General features: G+C 36.1%; 2 protein-coding genes and 1 long non-coding RNA gene across 3 annotated transcripts; 1 reads left to right on the forward strand and 2 right to left on the reverse strand.

The window, feature by feature from the left end:
- Positions 1–198: 198 nt before the first annotated feature.
- On the reverse strand, positions 199–4,215 carry LOC145232043 (large ribosomal subunit protein bL9m-like). Its single transcript, XM_080096545.1, has 6 exons — positions 4,135–4,215; positions 3,633–3,783; positions 1,596–1,714; positions 1,333–1,470; positions 844–945; positions 199–406 (listed from the first exon to the last, which is right to left on the reverse strand). Exons 1-6 carry the CDS (start codon positions 4,213–4,215, stop codon positions 341–343), a joined length of 657 nt encoding a protein of 218 aa, XP_079952671.1. The 3' UTR covers positions 199–340.
- Positions 4,216–4,498: 283 nt separating this feature from the next.
- On the forward strand, positions 4,499–7,132 carry LOC145232044 (uncharacterized). Its single transcript, XR_013860817.1, has 3 exons — positions 4,499–4,558; positions 4,809–5,619; positions 5,928–7,132. It is a non-coding gene; the product is annotated as an uncharacterized LOC145232044 (long non-coding RNA).
- LOC145232040 (uncharacterized) lies at positions 4,864–14,588 on the reverse strand. The gene is made up of 10 exons (XM_080096542.1): positions 14,517–14,588; positions 12,995–13,162; positions 10,177–10,320; positions 8,716–8,852; positions 8,188–8,464; positions 7,636–7,713; positions 7,238–7,358; positions 6,295–6,374; positions 5,892–5,993; positions 4,864–5,609 (listed from the first exon to the last, which is right to left on the reverse strand). Exons 1-10 carry the CDS (start codon positions 14,572–14,574, stop codon positions 4,864–4,866), a joined length of 1,911 nt encoding a protein of 636 aa, XP_079952668.1. The 5' UTR covers positions 14,575–14,588.
- Positions 14,589–16,275: the final 1,687 nt, after the last annotated feature.

The raw sequence follows: 16,275 nt of genomic DNA on the forward strand, positions 1-16,275 counted from the left end.
TCGATACCGATTGACATAGTGTTGTACTTAGGTCGAACGTTGGTATCGAAAACTGAGACAAAATATTTTGATACTGAGTATGAGTGTTGATACCACGGAAATCATTCGATACCGAGTACTCGTCCCACTACTAATGACCATGCTGCATGTTGAAGGGTCTGTTGCTGTTCAGTTCAATAACCAATAGTTCAGGAGAAATATTTGCATTTAAAACTTTATTCCAAACATCAACATTCAGCTTCCTAAGCAAATGCAACATTGTTTTGGAACAGACAATAGAAACAGTTTTTCATGGTTTATTTCCAATCCTTTCACCAGATTTCCTGTAGATGCTGAAGATTTACTGCTGTTCCATTTTTGCTTCAGTTATTTTGATCTTTATCGTAACTGGTTCCGCTTGGTTAATCTGTAGCAAAAAATCAAATATGTTGAAATGTAATGAAGACATCAAGTTTATCTTAAATTTAGTTTTATTGCATGGTCCTGAAAGGTTACTTGAATGGACACGACCTTTGGAAGATTGGAACCAATAATCTATACCAAACTGCAGCATATTACAAGAATATTTCATTTAATTGCATATTAATTTAATTGAAAAAACGTGGCATATCTGAGTAGATATCCCTTCTATTAATAACAGATTACTGCTTTTGATAACTTGCATGCACTTGTGCTTAGTTTTACATAAACCAAATTATTGAGAGTATTTCATTTAATTGTATTTTTCAGTTATCAACAAAATGTGGCATATATGTGGTTCAATCATATGTCTGTCTATAATAGATCAACTACCATCCACTTTTGTTAGTTTCAAGTTAAATTATTAAAAGTTACCAAACTTACAGATAATTTGATTTCATGTTCCACATCTTTTCCCACATCCAAGTTTGTTATGTCATAATCAGGCATTGTGATTGTTTCTGGGGGTGCGTTTAGTTTGTTTGACTGAAATAAAGAAAAGCTAAAGTTACGGGAAGCACAAAATGTTCTTAGTTTTGACAAAGCGTTAAAACCCATTACTATGCTACTATTTATTATAAATCACCAGAAGCTGTATAAACAACAAACCAATATAAAAGTGTGTGTATCCACAACATTTAAACCAACATTTTTAAGTTGTAAAAATAAACAGACATAATATAAAAGATAATAATTTGCCAGTTCAGCAGTTTTAGAAAAAGGAATCAATGTTTTAATGTTCCATTCAAAATGCCTTTATCACAGTAATGACAGACTAAGTAATACAAAACAAATTCAAACAGGTTTGGGGGACATATACGAAAACCAATTTATATGAAGATTGTCAAAATTGTGCTCACAAAACCATCAAACCTTCAGTAAACATCTTGACAGAACTTCTGGGGTAAGTTTCCATTCAACGTCGGTCCGAAGCTGAATATTGAACACGTCCTGGTGTTGGAGCCACATCGCTGTTTTCCTGCCTGTCATCGTTTGGGTTTGTTTGGTTTCCTTAAACAACAAAATATCATTGCAATTTTTGTAAAGACCAATTGCATATTATTACAATCTACAAAAATATCCCACATTAATTTTTTTACTTTACAAAGCCAACTTTTCTTGAAAATCACACTTACATATTTCACAACATGTTCTTTAATGTTCTCAGGTGAGGCATACATTGCAAGGTTGTTTCGCAATAAGTATCGAGAAACTGACTTCGGTAAATCAACAATTTCACCTTTGACGCCAACATCTAACAAAAAACATTTGCAAAAGATTAAATTTATTACAATGTAATTTATTAAAACTAGAAAAGTGGCTTTCTGATATACTTCCATTTTATATATTCTATACGATATTTACCAATTTACTACACTATACACAATTTTATCTACATACATGATTGTTTTTGCAAGCAAAAATGAATGGGTCCCCACACGCGTGTTTATGCGGATTTACGGTAAACCTATGTGGCGGTTATTTTTATATTCTTAAGGACAAATTTTTCACAAAGCATAAACTTAACTTTAAAAGTTCTTTTCCGTATTCTTTTATTATCATTATTGTCATATAATTACTAAAAAATCGGTGAAAAAAGAACGGGGAAAATACATTCAATTTAATCTCTTGCTTTGACCTTGATATTGTGGTTCAAGTTCAGTTTTTAAACACAAATTTTCCTAGAAAGCCTTAACTGTTGTATTAGAAAATTAGACACTATGTAAAAAAAGTCGTTTGCTACAAAGGTATACATAACAACTTGTTATTCACTTAACTTTGTTTCGCAAAAACGACCGTTTAATGACCTTTTGACACTGTTTTTAATAGCATGCAGTCGTTAGTGTTCAACAATACCGTTTAGACTAATTTATACATGACTTAAGTACTGATTCTTGAATTGATTTGTCAAAAATAAAGAAGATACGTTATGACGAAAAATTCGTAACGGTGTTGTAATGCCTACAAGTTGACCTTTAGTGACCCGTGGTTATGAGACGGCGAAGCTGACAACGAGAATTTAAAGACCATTTATCGCGGCGTTCGAAAAAGTTAAGTTTATTAAATTTCATATTTATGTTAATCAACGATGTTTTGCCTGACATAAACGAAACCGAAGTACGTTTATCGAGTTCGAATTACGTCTTAGGTGTAAAACCTGCGCCAATACTGAAAATGTGTGTGATAACTCAAAAAAACGACACAGCATTGCTGCACAAAAAACAGCTGATTTCTAATCACCCAAACGACTGTCTCATAAAACCTCTGTCCAGACATCAAGCTGAGCACTCCCGCTCTGCCGCCTTAATCGTAAACCAGTGAATTCCTCCCTTGGGACTTATATCTGACTGATAGCATACACATATTATGGGTTGTAAAGGTAACTGACAAAATTTTAAATACTAAACGAATACCCTGCTTAAACAATTGTTAACTTTTTCAAATATTTCTGCACCATAGGGCATGTATTTCTGCCTTTAAACCTAAAGCCGATTATTTCGGGGTTTAAAGGGTAAAAAATGGGTGAATCCGAAAAAAAGATACAAAATTCTTTAAAAAACTTTACATTGCATCAAACAACAAAGCATGAAACTCCAAGATGCTGTACTTTAGTCAGTACAGCCGTTTAAAAAATTTTACGTTTTGGAGGCCTGTGGGTGAACCGCTGGGTCAATCGGGGTCAAACTTCAGGAGGATCAAATTTGGATTATTAACTAACATCTCTGTAAATTTGAATAAATTTGGAGCACTCTTTCTTGACCAAACGCGTCTCACAAGCCAGCGTTAGACAGAAAAAAGAAAAAAGAAAAAAAAATACGGACAAAAACAATATGTGTCCCCTTCAGGGAAGGGGACCCATAATTAGGAATCAAACCAATTCACATAACACATTTGCATTCTGAAAAATCCTTTTAAATGAGACTTTACAAGTCTATAACTGATTTTAGCTGATACAAGAACCAAAAAAGGGAAATGGGTTTAACTGCATTGCCTTCACCCTTGTTCTATTAAATTGTGCCAACTAGTGTTTTGCACTCTATGCTGAAAGTTATACAACAGGCTTAGTTATTGTTCTAGTGCTGTTGTTGCATGTTTTCTTTAACCAAACGACATAGATTTAGGTGTATACATTTTACAATTTTAAAACGTTCAGTTCAGTTCCAGTTTGTTACCTAACATATCTTCATTCAAAATAACTTTCAAATTTTTTGGTCCCTTTTCGATATAATCCACTGTGTAAATGTAATTCTTCCAGTTTTCGATTGGTTGACCTTTACTGTCCACCTCAATTTCATGGTGTCTTTTCACTTTAATTGTGTGTGCCTGGAACAGAAATGTTATGTAAGTCTCCTACTGTTGACCGTTTAGTTTCAAGCTTAGGAAACCCAATATATATGTTAGCAGCAAAAATACATTCGTAATGTTATTCCTTTTTAATTGATAGGATTTAGTGGCAAGAATAACATAATAACAGTGCACATAAACGTTAAGGGTTAAAACAAAAGGGTGTAGCTGAAACCACAAGAGGCGAATCTTGTAGCTGACTCTATCTATTTGTACATTGGTGAATTTATGCACTGTGACGACTGACGACTGATGAGTGAATTTACTGTTATATTCTCCTATGCTAAAGTTGCAACATAGTAAAACACGTAAGTGACAAATTAAACTTACCAGTGCCAGACAAGTAACTTTGTGTTGTGATGGCAACAGCAACTGCCTAGAAGTTGTTTGAAGTAATTTGCGGAAAAACATGTTTTTTATCTGTTTTGCATTTTTGAAACGACAACAAAAGTCGCATGGGAAAAAATACTTTAACGTATACCTCGCAGCATGCGCACTTTGTGAAATGTGTTTTGATGGTTTTTAATCTCTTTGTATCAAATATTTCAATTTAAACCGTTTTTTTACTGATAATACCTGCATCAGTTAGTCGTTTTGCATATTAGTATATTAGCAACAAACCCAGACCTGCAAGTTGTCTATCAACTTTACTCATACAACTTCCCGCCAAAACTAGCAGATGGATCGCCGTTTCAAATTTGTTTTTGTTGACCGAGCTTTCATTTCAAAATTTGTTGAATCATTGGAAAACTTGGTGAGTTGCTTGTGTGTGCTCTGTCGATTTAAAACTACCTTTCTGTCCTTTAGCGAACAGCCTGGCAATTTGTTTTGTGCTGACTAACCTCAACCCATTACAAACAACACGAAAACTATACAACAACTTTTGTATATCTGTACCACATAGCACATTGAACAGTTCATTGAAGTTCTACTGCATATTTAAAAAAAATGTATTCAATAAAACTTTCTTGAAAAGGAAACAAATGTTTGAACTCTGGTTTTAGGTATCACATAACATTTACATGTCAACATCTACCACTTGTGGCTAGGCTGTGGCTATTATTTATTTGATGAGATTTTGTAATCAATTGTGGCAAACTGCTGTTCTGGAGGAACATTCGCAGGTAATGCATGTATTCTGTCCAGTGATAGACTGGAATAAGTAGATTTTACAACTGGAAGGTTGTCATATGCCTCTCTTAAATCTTGCTCATCTTTGTATCCATTAAAATTGTCCTGCTTATCAGGTATTTGCTCGTATGTTGATTGGGAATTGTCCGTGATTCCAATAAACTTAATCTCAACTGGTTCGCCAATATTGTTATTTTGACCTTGAGACTCCTTTAAAATAACTTCATCATAGTTTACTTCGTTTGGAATTGTCCCTGGTGCAAACTTTCGTGGAATTGTCATAGTTTCAGGAGTTTGTGTCCGTGGTGATATTCCTTGTTTTATTTGTAGTTTTGTCATTTCTGCTTGTACTTCTTCCATTGTGTCGTAACCAATGTCATCCACAATTTTAACAGTGGTGGTATTTTGTTCATCTGCACTGTCTTGCAGTAAAGGCCTTTCCTCTACCTCATCACTTGTTTTATCTTGTTGTATTTCTACCACCTCATGTTGTATTTTTGTGGTTGTTTCTTTGATTTCATCATAATCCTCGATGTGAGTGCTTGTTTCTGGATCTGCTGTGTTTTCAATATTTGAAGGAAATATGAACTTTGTTGTTACATCGTCTGCTGTCTCATAATGGTTCTCATCAGGAACTCTGTCATAAATATCATGTGGTTCTTCACCTTGATGCTCTGTAGAAAGGTATGATTGATTACTTTTTTGTTACTGTTTATCTCATTTAGTTATGTGCAAAATATAACACTGCACAACTCAACAGTGTTTTTTTTCTGCAAAATTGTGACATAACATTGGCTTTAGAATCATCCCTGAATTGTAAGTTTTTAGAATGTTAGGGTGCATAATATGGAACAAAACAGCTTTTGTTGAATAAAGGTGTAGTCTAGTGCATGTCTGTATTAGTGAAGGTCCCAAACCTAACACGTAAGTCACAGCTTTCTTTGTAAAAATTTTACCTGTTTCAACTTGACTTTGATTGCTGATCCCGTCAGGTGATTCTCTCCTTCCATTAGCTTCAAGGTCATCTGGTGTTGGAATGTCATTGTTGAAAGGACCCACTGTGTTAAAAAAACTCTTATATTGCTTTGTATGTAAACATTTGTGTTGAAATTGTTTGTGTTAAAACCTCATGCAATTTAGGGCACAAAGAGCTTATGATATGCTTAATGTTTATTTGCCATACAGTTGGTGTATTTTTAAAATATTTGGTTTGTGTTTGGTGTTCAGGTATGCTACTTGAAATAAGCAGTGATTTTGGATTTGGTAAAGCGATGTATAACTTTAGTATTTTTCGGCAGCTTGTTTTTTATTGTTAATTGTATAAGTGATGTAGTGAGTCTTGTTAAACTTGTTACTCACTTTCATGAGCATCATGGTTTGAGTTTTGGTGAGCTGGGGCTCCAGGTACACTGCTGATCACCTGCTTCGCATATCGCTTCCTGAAATGTAAACAGAATTGTCTCAAAGTTAAATGTGATTGGGTACGCGGGACTTGACACATTTTAGGTGTTTGGGCTTACAATCACTAAGATTGAGTCTACCCAGTACCCTAACAGCAGTGCGCCATCCTGGGTACATGTCTCTAAATAACTACCTTTGTAACAGTAACATAACAGAAGAAGGTTGGGAACACTATACACGGACTTGGAAAGTAGTTTAATCACAAACATTACTGCCAAGGTAGTGGTGTATATAGAAAACATGCACTGATGATGACAACAGAGATTGTCGAAACGTCTGAACGATGTATTCTATATACACCACTACCTTGGCAGTAATGTTTGTGATTAGAAGAAGGTTGGTGTAAGGAAACTTTTTCATAAAGCATGAGCAAACCCAAATGATGTAACTACATTGCCTTTAGCCACCATTTACCAATTGTGTTTCATCGTTGCCAATTTTTTTGTAACACTAACAGTAAAGGGAAACAGTTGGTGTAAACAAGGCATTTTTAAATAGCAACCACAACATTGAGGAAATTAAAAACGGAGAGCTTTTTGCAGGTATAGCTTTATGTTAAATTTGCCCTTCACTTTTTTACCCTCCTTAACATCTTCATGTGGAGCAACTATTTTCGGCTTGGTGAATGTTTTATTGCAATTGTGTCACTATTTTTTGTCTTTCACTAACATGCACTGATTCACCTCAGGAATGTTAGGAATAAGCCAAACTTGCAATAAATATTTTCAAACTTTCAGTCATGCTTTGCATCTAGTGTGACATGTCAAGGCAGTTGGCACATGGTAAGGGGTGTAGTAGATGACATATCAGGAAATTATTTGCATAAATAGTTGGCACTTACTTTTTCATGAAGCAGGCAATAACCACAATCAGAATGACCACGACGAAAAGAGCTCCAATTACACATGCCACTATTATGTACATGTTTTTCTCCGCAGGAATCATGCCAACTGTTGTTAGTTCTAAAATATACACAAGCTCAATTGAAATGCAATCATATTCCAAGCTGAATAAGTTTGGTTGTTACCCAAATTGTTATGTAGTAATTGTTTTGCATAATACCGTGCATAAACATATTTTGCGATTGTCCTTTTGATGCTTTACAGATGTGTAAAGTTAATGATTTTTATTTACTGCTGATGAACAGCAAAATTTAACTCCGGTAATTAGACGAAAAATCTTTGTATTAAGAGTAGCCTTTTAATGAGTAAGTTTAGTTTTGCTACATAAAATGTTTACCTGCAGTGACAAAGGAATTATTTGATGTACCAACTGTTGTTGTTAGGTTGGCCTCAGAAGTACTTTTGTTTGTTGTTGCTAAATAAGAAACAAAAAGGTTAAAGTAACACACACAAACTATTGCTGCCTGGTTGGATTAATACCTTAAGCATGCTTTAAATTTATACCAAACTACATCCTGAATCAACTTTATTTTATTCATAAATATTTGGCTGATGTTAATGATATTTTATGAATGCAAATGCTTAACGATCCTTAAAGGTTATGAAAGTGATTTGCATTATCCAACATCATGTGGTATAATTACTGCCAAATAAATACCATTGTCATTTACTTTATCGAAAAATTTAAAAAGTCATGTTTTCGTCATTGAATTTTGTTTTGTGTTTAAACCTAAATGTTTATATTTTCGAGTGTGTTATCTATTTGTAAATGTTTAGATGAGTTAAAAGTCTGCAGATAAAGTTTGACCAAACCAGGCTATCAATTTGGGTAGCTGGAAATCATGATTGTGGCCCAGTGGCAGATTTAAATCATATCATGTGAAATCACCTGCAGATGATGTGGGGGAAGTTTCTGTGGTGCTTGTTCTGGTTTGACTTATAGTCGTTGACGAACTTGTTGTTGTTGGTGTTACTGGTGGTTGCGGGTTACATGAGCCATTGCACTTCACAAGATGAATTCCTTTGCAGTTGGTTTGTATTGGTATGTTTTTCTTGCACGCAATTTGTTGAGTGGCCCAACCTTGCTTTCCACAAGTGGCATTACATGCTCCTACTAGGAATTCAACATCCGTGCCCCTGCATGAGCCTTCGTTGCAGACCTTTCGCTGCAAAAACATTCGTGTGGGATAAAATCTTTTTTATGTTTAATGAGGAATGTACTGGCCCAACAAAATGTAACAAGTTGCCTGCTTTGTTGCAGATAAAAAATCTTTGACCCTCTTATTTCGCTGCTGATGGCTTATGCTGAAACAACTGTCACTGTTTATTATATTTGGGCTATAATGCACATGATAAGGTGTATAAACAGATATGTGTATAGGTTTAAAACTTGCATATGTTTTTGTGCTTTACTAACCTCCAGTCTTTCTCCATAGAACTGACAATAATTTGTTCCATTTGCATTGTACAACACACACTCCCTTGTTCTGGTAACATTATGTTCGAAACATCTTCCACAGTCCGACCAACTTGCCCATTGGCCCCATGAGTTTCCTAAAAATAAGCACAACATTATTGGTGGTTATTGGGAGACTAAAAGGATTTTTAACAACTGGTAATGTATTGGTTTAAACACATTTTAAAGCTGGTAATCCAGCTCAGTAAAGATCGGGGACTTTTGTTCAAATTGCAATGTGTAAGTATGGTTACATAGAAAAGTGCTTGTTTTATTTACATGTGGGTTGTAAATTGACTTCAATGAAATTTAATGAGAAAAAGAAAAATCTGTTTTCAGTCCAATGCAAATGAGGTTTGAATCTCAGATTGTTGTTTCGGTTGTTGTGCAGCAGGAAATTTTTCAATGAAAATGAATGATTTATTTGCCAGTGTATCGAAATAATTAGTAACGTTAAATGTAAGATGGCTCCTGAACTTGGTGTATCTAGTTTAAATTAGTGATGTACCGAATCGGCTAAATTTCGATTCGGCCGAAACCGAATATTCGGCGGTTTTGCCGAATTAATTCGGCCGAATCATTTATGACGTCACGCGAAATCGTACGCTACGGGTTTGACATGAAAAAATGTTTATCTACCAGGCAATTAGTGCAGAATAGTTCTGTTTCGTCCTCATTTAAGTTCTGTGAGGTTCACAATTGCCTCAAGAATGATTGGCAACCTGCCAATGAATTTCTAATTTTTTTGACTACAGTGGGAAAAACGACAATGTGTTTAAAAAGGTAAAAATCGACGCGATTTTCGTTATGTTTGGGCTTGTGAAAGATTGCGTGGACCTTAATAAGCAGCAAAGACACGTTTTACGCTTCAAATTTGTGTTCGTAAAAGATTCGGTTTCGGCCGGATCGCAACAAATTATTCGGCCGAAACCGAATCTTTGCACAAATGAGCGATTCGGCCGAATAAATTCGGCAAACCGAATATTCGGTACATCTCTAGTTTAAATTGTTTTTTTGTGGGGTAAATTGGTATGTGACAAAACCTTATCCTGAATGCAAATCTTGGTTCCTTTGGTAAACCCTTCCACCCGATAACATGAGATATTACATTGCACTACAACACAGCATTTCCTAACCTAAAGTTTCAGTAAAATAGTTCAACAGAAGAACAAGTGGGATAAGCTGGGCAAGATTTGTGCTGTCCCCAGCAAAACTCTTTTAATCCATCACATTTAACAAATTGGAGCAATTGGTTTAATCTTTGAATTTGATTCATGCTTAGTTTTGACGTTGACACAACTAACCAGTATTACATGGGAAAGATATGAAGGTTAATTGCACTGGTATTGTAAAAAACATCTAAAAATGTTATGCAAGAGGATAAGCGATGATATACGATGGTCCATAAAATACCTTACTTACCGATTGTGCGCTTGCATACGAAACGATGAGGCTCGTTGCAGGGTTTGGTTACAATAAGGGTGTTTGTCTGGTTTTTCCGGATGGCCGAGCAAATGGTTCCCACCGGGACGTCAAACAAACCGGCTAATCGGGCGAAGTAAACATCTGAAATGTTTAAAGATGGTATGTTATGTTTTGAAGTTGGAAAATAAAAACGTTTCTATGACAAAAAAGCAATTATCTGTGCCAATAACTTCACAAACTACGCAGTACATTAAAGAAGCGTCGCATCCGCTCACATTCTACACCGTTACTTTACACAGGTTGTCAGCCTGGTGTGAATAGAAAAACACATTCTGGACTCGACTCTGACTCTATGAGGAGCGGTTTTGGGGTTTTACGTGGAAAGCTAGGAATCTTGTGTGGAGTATTTTGGGTAAAGAACGTTTGCTTCGGTGTTTCGTGTTGAGTTGAGTTTATTTCGCTTGGTGAAAGAACACATAGCGACACAATTGCACAAAAACAATCACCAAGTCGGAAAAATATCTGCGCAACGTTGAATTGTTATAGCGGGCACATTTGGTGAAGTATGACTACACCGTAATTGTTCCATGGTAAGTTTCAAACCAACGTAGAGGCGACAAGGGGCACCAAAAGCTGGGTTTGGCCCAGAGTTATAAGTCAGGCCGGTTGCTGGACCTGACCTAATGTCAAACAGCCCTAAAACGCATTGTTCAAGACCAATTGTGTTTGTTGTGTTGGTCTCTCCTGAGGCTTTAACGTATAGGCACGCCAATCAAACTTTCGGGCCTAAACGGGCTTCTCATAAACGATTTCGGGTTTAGGCCACAAAAATGTTGCTGAATGAAAAATCCGCCATGTGGGGTCCAGGGAAATGACCTGATACATGACTTTGCTACGCCGTGTTGTGACAAAATCGAATGGATACGAAACTTACTAAGTTTGGTGGGTTGACGATGTTGTGAACTTTGCGTTGCCTTCGGACGTTCAGGAAATGATTAATTTAAAGCGTTAAGCAATTGCAGAAATCGTCACGGTTAAGTTGATTAATTTCCATCTACTTCAGTTGCGCAACCAATTTCTTTCACATTACAGACCTAATTATCCAATGATTTATTGTTATTCAATGCGAGACTATAGCAAATATATCCTAGTATAAAATGTACAAGGTCCTGTTTTCAACCATGTTAGCAATTTTAGTGGGGGTTCGGGAAAGCTTTTTATGTAAAAACATAAGAGTAAAATACTAATCAGCAATAAAACTAAACACTTAAAAAGACCACATAACAAAATGGCCCCTGCGGGTATGAGAAAAATACAGCAAAGTTGGATGATACACGATTGCTTACCAAGCGTGTCAGTGTGGCGTATGGAAGGTTTGCCAGTTGTGCAAGAAATCTGGAAGAACTAATAAAGTCAGACCTTTCTTTTGTCCAGAGTAAAATTTTAATCAAGTTGAAAGATGGTCGTCAGTTAATATGGGTTGTTTAAATGGGCCAGAAGTTAAAAACTACTGCCCTATAGCTACTGTCCCCATGTTGAGTCAAGTAGCCCGCCAGTTTTGCGTTCATATTTGATCGATGAAGTGTTTATTTCAGCACAAGTCACGTTTCAGCGAGTCTGGCTTTGTTTTTTGGCTGAGTTTGAATTTTCCCCGTCGGTTTTCGTGCGTCCATTCTCCAGCTCATATCGCATCGTGACGTTACGAGTCCTGCTCAGACTGTTTGCGGCACGAACATAAATAAACCGGTTTGTGGGAGCAAACTTGTTTGTTGTGATTAGTGTTTACGTTTTTCTTTATTAAACCTTAATATCTGGGCGGTTCTATACTTTCATTTAGAAAAGTTTATGTCATGTTAATGTTATGAAAACTTTTCACTAGACTGTTTGTCGTTTTAAGAGATCTCAATTAAAAAGCAAAATGGCCTTATTGCTGAATTTGATTTTAGCTTTTCATCAACGACCCTAACTACTTGCAAAAAAATCGCCTTATAGAGCCGTTTATTACTCCAATCAAAAATCTTCCACAAATTTGTGGGTAATTGCCATGGTAGGAAATTAAACAACAATATTTCACACTTGGTCTGCAGCATATTTCCACTGTTGTTGAGGGCAGCGGTTTCCTCCCGAAAAATACCAAAACCTCAAAATATGCAACGTTTCAAAACATAACAAATTTTCAAATTGCGTTTCATTCGTCACAGAAATCAACAAAACCCGGGGAGATCGTGCAATTAATGGCAACGGAAAGTTTTCCCAGCGATATATTTGCACGCATACTTTTGCTGTCAATATTGTTGAAACTTGGTGCACTAGTAGTATAAGCTAAAGGCTCCACAAAGTTTCTAATTTGCGCAGCTATTTCCTTCTTGGTGACGTTTCAACATTTTATATTTGTTGGCACGGTGAATAGGCGAATATCAAAGTTTGAATGTTATTAATTATTTTCAGAGTTGCCACATTGACTTGGTCCTTTAGACCCGAACCCGAAAATTTGTTTACAGCCCGAATTCGGTTCGAAAGTCGATTTACCAAATAAACTAACTGGGTACAGAGGTTTAATGAAAGATCTGCGATATGTACGGTTATTCTGTGCAACAAATTAGCACACATTCTTCGCCTATGTGCGCATTCCTATAAGTTACAAAGAAAGTAAAATAACGACGTAAATGTAGTAGAGTGTTAATTGGATCGATTTTGACCTTGGGGCTCATTGCAACCGAAACATAAAACTAATAGCCAAGTCTAGTGGTTGACAAAATTATGTTGTGAAGGAAAATATCGTCACTAAAACTTAAACATAGGATAATATTCCCACCCGTGTTTTGCAGCAGGCTTTTTATGTAATCGTGCTCAGCGGTGTCGGTTGATATCAGCAAAACGATCACTGCATGGCGCTGTTGACATTCCAGTTCTGCTTGGCTGTAAACCACTGCTTGCGTTGAAACGAAATACTCCGACAACTTTTCTCCATCGCGGTCCCAACCTGGCAAGAAATAAAGTTTGGATTTGGTTAATTTCATTGCAGTAAGGTTGGATGGCGTTGACGATTTCAAAAGTTGCTTTTTGGAGCAATGCCAGACTCATAATTATAAAATTTATCTAAGAATTGAAAATTATAAAACCAACTAAGCTTATGTTAAAATAATTAAAGTCTTTAGTGCTTAATGTTTCAAGCGATTTAGGCTTTTATTGTTGAGTTTAAGTTATAACGGAGAGGCCAATTGTATGTTGGCTGAAGGTTACAACCTTCCCCCATAGTTTGGGCTACTCTGCAGTTCAGTCTATTGGGTGGAAATGTTTGTTAAACGCAAAAGTTGTAGAATAAACGTGTGACCATTGTAACAAAAAAAATTACAAAAACATAATAATAAAACTAAAAACAGTTTTTAGAAAGTTCATTGTGTTTCAATTCCGCCGCTGAAAAAATCTTCCATTTGGTTGATACACAGAGAAGGAAATATTATTTAAGCTTTGTGTTTTAAACTCTGTACAGTTGAGGCGAACATGTGGTTGTTTTGCGACGAGTTACGTCATGTATATTTCTGCCGTTTTTCGCGGAACTTCCCGGTTTTGAATCAACCCGAGTTTTCGTGGATTGAAAATTTCTCACGACCAGACGGCCATAAAAATCTTATTGCCAAAATCAATTAAATTGCGCCACTTGTGTGAGATTGTCGTCTCGATTTCAGTTCATTTGCAGGTCACTACTGATAATTTCGACCTCTGAGCGTGTTTTTAAGCTTAAATTAAACAAACGCATCGGGTGAAGGTTTTACATTTACTTTGGATCACGGTGATTTTGATTTTTAGTTATTAGCCATTTTCTAATGCGAAATTTGCTGTTTATTACAGTTTCTTTCCCGCAAATAGTACGCATGATGTCAACGATCACTGATTAAATGTATAATTTTCTGGCAAGTTAATTGAGAAAGCAACATAGCCTATAATTAAATCTTTTACATATATTTTGGATCATAAAAATTTAGATTTAGTTAATTTTTATTCACTGTTTCTTTCCATGTTAGCAACGTCGAAGAGATTTCTACAATCGTTTAAATCAAGTACAAGCCATATGCATTAACATGTGTATAGGCTATGTAAGATTAGCCCCCAAACCTTGAATTAGCATTATTCGTTTAGGTTATATGTAGGTTAACCTGCAAATTACACAAGTTTCTGTCCTAAAATGCATTAAATTTTATCATTTAGATCAACAATTCGTAAAACATTGTAAATCAGAGAGAAAAAAGCCGACCAAAAACAAAACTTTTAAAAATCTTGTGAGACAGTTATGTTTAAGTCCGTTAATGTTATTCTAAGTTAAACTAGTTTCTTACTTCCATTGCAAACACCGACAGATATGATCAAACTCAAAAGGAATTCTGTCATCAACATCACAACTAAATTAAAACCACCTGAAAAATAATGTTACAGGAATCGTCAAGAATCATACTACACCATATACAGCAGTACATTCAATGCGCCCAACCTAGAAAATACAACTTAGAATACTTATCATAGACAAGTATTTCGTTGTCAGATTTGTAAGACTGTTTGAAATTTTTGAATCAACGAAGTTAATTCATCGGTTCACAAGTTTTACTCATCACTTCTGCTTCACCAAAACAAGCTTGAATTCTGGCCAAACTTTGCCACCAAACTAAACATATGACGACAACACGCAAACTACGAGATGACGTGCCATAGAAACATGTAATGACAAACACCTAGCTGTATTTATAACAAGTAGATCATATTTCTACTTTGTGTCAAATGTCGCACGATTTCTAAAATAGCAACCAGTTTGACGTTTTTTAAGCAATAAACAAATTCGTTTAAAGCCTGTAGGTTGTTTTTGTCGGTGTTTGTGTGTTAAATTCTTAACAACTTGCACTCCTCGTTGTTACTCGCTTCTTAGAACACTTTTCAAGCTGAATTTTAACCCGTGTCTAACGAACCGCTTTCAGTTTAGCAATTCTTGCAGACAGTAGTTGTCTCAACGACTTTGTGCTGGAGCTACTTAGCCGGCTCCCAACCTTACAACTTCTACATCAGAAGTTTGTATGTTTTTTCTATCCTTGGCTGATGTCAACGATCGAGCTCCTCGGCTGATGTCAACGATCGAGCTCCTCGGCTAATGTCAACGATCAAACATTACCTCAAGTTCTTTACCGCATTTTTGCCCACATTTCTGAAGTAACTTTTGCTCACCAAACTTTCAACCTAAACTTATCAAATTTACTGTATAGGGGTAAGATCAACTGTCGTGGGGTAAATCTAGCCCCATACACCAACCCATTCCTCATGGAAAACGTTCTCTACCATTGTCATCCCACTGTGATGTGACAACCATGAACAAACGTCGTCAGCTGCGTAGCGTGATTCCTATCATTGCGCCATGACCAAATAAGGAATCAGTCTGGCTTTTGGCCCCCTCGCGTGATTTACTGACGCGCAAAGCAAGACGTACAAAATATTCTTCAAAGGAAACGAAAGCTTAAAAATGGAAAATACTTTGCGATGCCCCACTATTAACCTTTGTGCTGAAATCAACTTCAAAATCAAAAGTTTCTAACGCCCTTTTTGCATAGCTTTGCGGTATATTTTTGATATCTTGTTCTAAGCTGCTGCACGTACACTGTCGGTGTAGCATGTTGTACGTTTTGCCATAAAAATCCACACGAAATAAGCTCAACGTATATGCTTTCTGACATAAAGTATGTGCCCTGTGTATTTTACACAAAATCCTTCTGGTCGTTTTTTTAATTCCATTTACTTTTCTGATTGAACACTTAAACTCTCATCAGAAGCTCAATATAGTCTGTGTGGAATCGCACGCAACTTGTTTGTGACGTCATAGTCGATTAATTATGCTGTCACCATAGCGCGTCTTGACAGCGGAAGTCGTCTTAGCTGAAGGAGTGATCTGTCGTGTTTTTTGTCACGATATTTGGGGCTTTTGGTGAAAACAACAATTTCTAGTCTTGCTCGGTCGGATGAACCTGTTTGATCTTGGTTTAAGTGAACTAACATGGCTGAAGGACTGACATCCATTTCAAGGAATCTTATACGTTACGTGTTTTGTATTACTTCATA

The sequence above is a fragment of the Phallusia mammillata genome, chromosome 6, assembly GCF_965637545.1.
Source record: "Phallusia mammillata chromosome 6, kaPhaMamm4.hap1.1, whole genome shotgun sequence".
In the NCBI taxonomy this organism is placed as follows: Eukaryota; Metazoa; Chordata; class Ascidiacea; order Phlebobranchia; family Ascidiidae; genus Phallusia; species Phallusia mammillata.

Bases quoted from the DNA above. Each gene is read 5' to 3' on its own strand.
- LOC145232043 (XM_080096545.1), bottom strand. From the start codon at position 4,215: ATGTTTTTCCGCAAATTACTTCAAACAACTTCTAGGCAGTTGCTGTTG. The intron at 1,471-1,595 runs GTAAGTGTGATT...TTGTTGTTTAAG, and splicing joins AAGAACATGTTGTGAAATAT to GAAACCAAACAAACCCAAAC. The intron at 407-843 runs GTAAGTTTGGTA...TTTTTGCTACAG, and splicing joins AACATGAAATCAAATTATCT to ATTAACCAAGCGGAACCAGT.
- LOC145232040 (XM_080096542.1), bottom strand. From the start codon at position 14,574: ATGTTGATGACAGAATTCCTTTTGAGTTTGATCATATCTGTCGGTGTT. The intron at 8,465-8,715 runs GTTAGTAAAGCA...ATGTTTTTGCAG, and splicing joins TCTATGGAGAAAGACTGGAG to CGAAAGGTCTGCAACGAAGG. The intron at 7,714-8,187 runs GTGATTTCACAT...TTTCTTATTTAG, and splicing joins TTCCCCCACATCATCTGCAG to CAACAACAAACAAAAGTACT.